Below are 1,763 nucleotides of genomic sequence, written 5' to 3'. Positions count from 1 at the left end.
AATTGATAGTTAAGTAATGTATATTATATATATATATATAATATATATATATATATATATATAATATATATATAGTATATATATATAATCGATAATATATATAATCTTAATAGATAGACTATGGTCTCTTTATATGTATACATCTATGATTCGTATAATTATATATCTATCATATTGTAATATATATATATTCTCTATATATATATAATATATATATATATGATATATATATGTACTAGATATATTATCTATATATATATATCTAAATTTATATGTTATATAAATATATATATAGATGATATATATACCTAGTCTATGTATATATATATATATATATACATATATCTCTTATATATGTATATTCGATATATATATAATATAAGATATATATACTATATTTATATATACATATGTTACAGTGAATCTGTATAATCAGGGAATATATATATTCTCTGATATTTTCAGGGAATGTGCATAATGTCTGATTCACTCAGAGGATATGTATATTCCCTGAAATTTTTTGTGAATATACATATTCCCTGATTATTCGGCCTTATTATTATACAGATTCCCTGAATCGTGTTTGGTATGAAAGAACAATGAAATAAATAGCTGAAACGATAAACAAAGCCTTATTTTCACAATGTAAACTTGAATGTAAACACAATGTGAACCACTGAACTAGCGAACCATGGTAGGAGTCCATCTAATTACCACCTTCCAACCCCGGTGCTATACCCCCCCCCCCCCCCTCAACACTACAAGGTCAGGCAAAGTTTAACTCACCAGTCATACGCCATCCTTCCTACTGTCAACACCATGGCAAATCCAACTGAGCGTGATTTAGAAGCACATTTTCGGGAAGAATTATTCCAAAGAAGTGAGGGGAAGAAATCTGTCTTGCTTCCAAAAGAACAGTATAATGAAATTATTTCAGAACTGACAGCAATTGACAAGTCAGGCAAAAAGACGCCTCATGAATACTACCTTCTGAAGAAGTATGAGATCCTCAAGTGTGGTGATGTTCTCAAGTTGATCAGAAGACGGACTGCCAATGAAGATCCTATCTATTTTGCTACATTGGAGGATACATTCGACATTATTAAGCGTGCTCATATTGAAACTGGCCACGGAGGGCGCGATAAGATGGTAAAGGAATTATCTAAAAAGTATGCCAACATTACCCATGATGCAATATCTATTTACAAATCACTGTGCATCGAATGTCAGCGTAAACGTAAGCGACCAACAACCAAAGGGACTGTTGTTCGACCTATTCTGACAAAGAACTTTGGCTCCAGATCACAAGTTGACCTTGTAGACATGCAGGCGATGAAACAAGGCAACTATTAGTGGATAATGGTCTACCAAGATCATCTTGCAAAGTTCTGTGTATTGAGACCTCTCACATCAAAACGTACTGCAGAAGTTGCGTATCAGCTGTTGGATATATATATATATATATATATATATATAATATATATATATATATATATATATATATATATATGTGTGTGTGTGTGTGTGTGTGTGTGTGTGTGTGTGTGTGTGTGTGTGTGTGTCCATAAAAATGTCAAGACGTGTGTGTCTGTGCGTAAATATTTGTGTGTGCATTTAATCTGATACCAAATTCTTCAGCAGCACAGCACCACATTATGGTAACGAAAGCAGAGTGGTTTCTCGACTAAGGAGAAAACTATAATCACAGCTTCTGACTCAAACGCTCGAAACCCATCTGGAATGTAACGACTTGAAAGCTCTCT

At 32.4% G+C, this 1,763-nt stretch overlaps 1 protein-coding gene across 1 annotated transcript; it reads left to right on the top strand.

Moving 5' to 3' along the window:
* Positions 1 to 819: 819 nt before the first annotated feature.
* On the top strand, positions 820 to 1,353 carry LOC135195860 (KRAB-A domain-containing protein 2-like). The gene has a single exon (XM_064222371.1). It carries the CDS (start codon positions 820 to 822, stop codon positions 1,351 to 1,353), a length of 534 nt encoding a protein of 177 aa, XP_064078441.1.
* The last annotated feature ends 410 nt before the right edge of the window (positions 1,354 to 1,763 follow it).

The sequence above is a fragment of the Macrobrachium nipponense genome, chromosome 17 (genome assembly GCF_015104395.2).
Source record: "Macrobrachium nipponense isolate FS-2020 chromosome 17, ASM1510439v2, whole genome shotgun sequence".
NCBI classification, from domain to species: domain Eukaryota; kingdom Metazoa; phylum Arthropoda; class Malacostraca; order Decapoda; family Palaemonidae; genus Macrobrachium; species Macrobrachium nipponense.
Note: the sequence above shows the minus strand (reverse complement) of the source record. Positions and strands in the feature narration are given on the sequence as shown.

Bases quoted from the DNA above. Each gene is read 5' to 3' on its own strand.
- LOC135195860 (XM_064222371.1), top strand. From the start codon at position 820: ATGGCAAATCCAACTGAGCGTGATTTAGAAGCACATTTTCGGGAAGAA.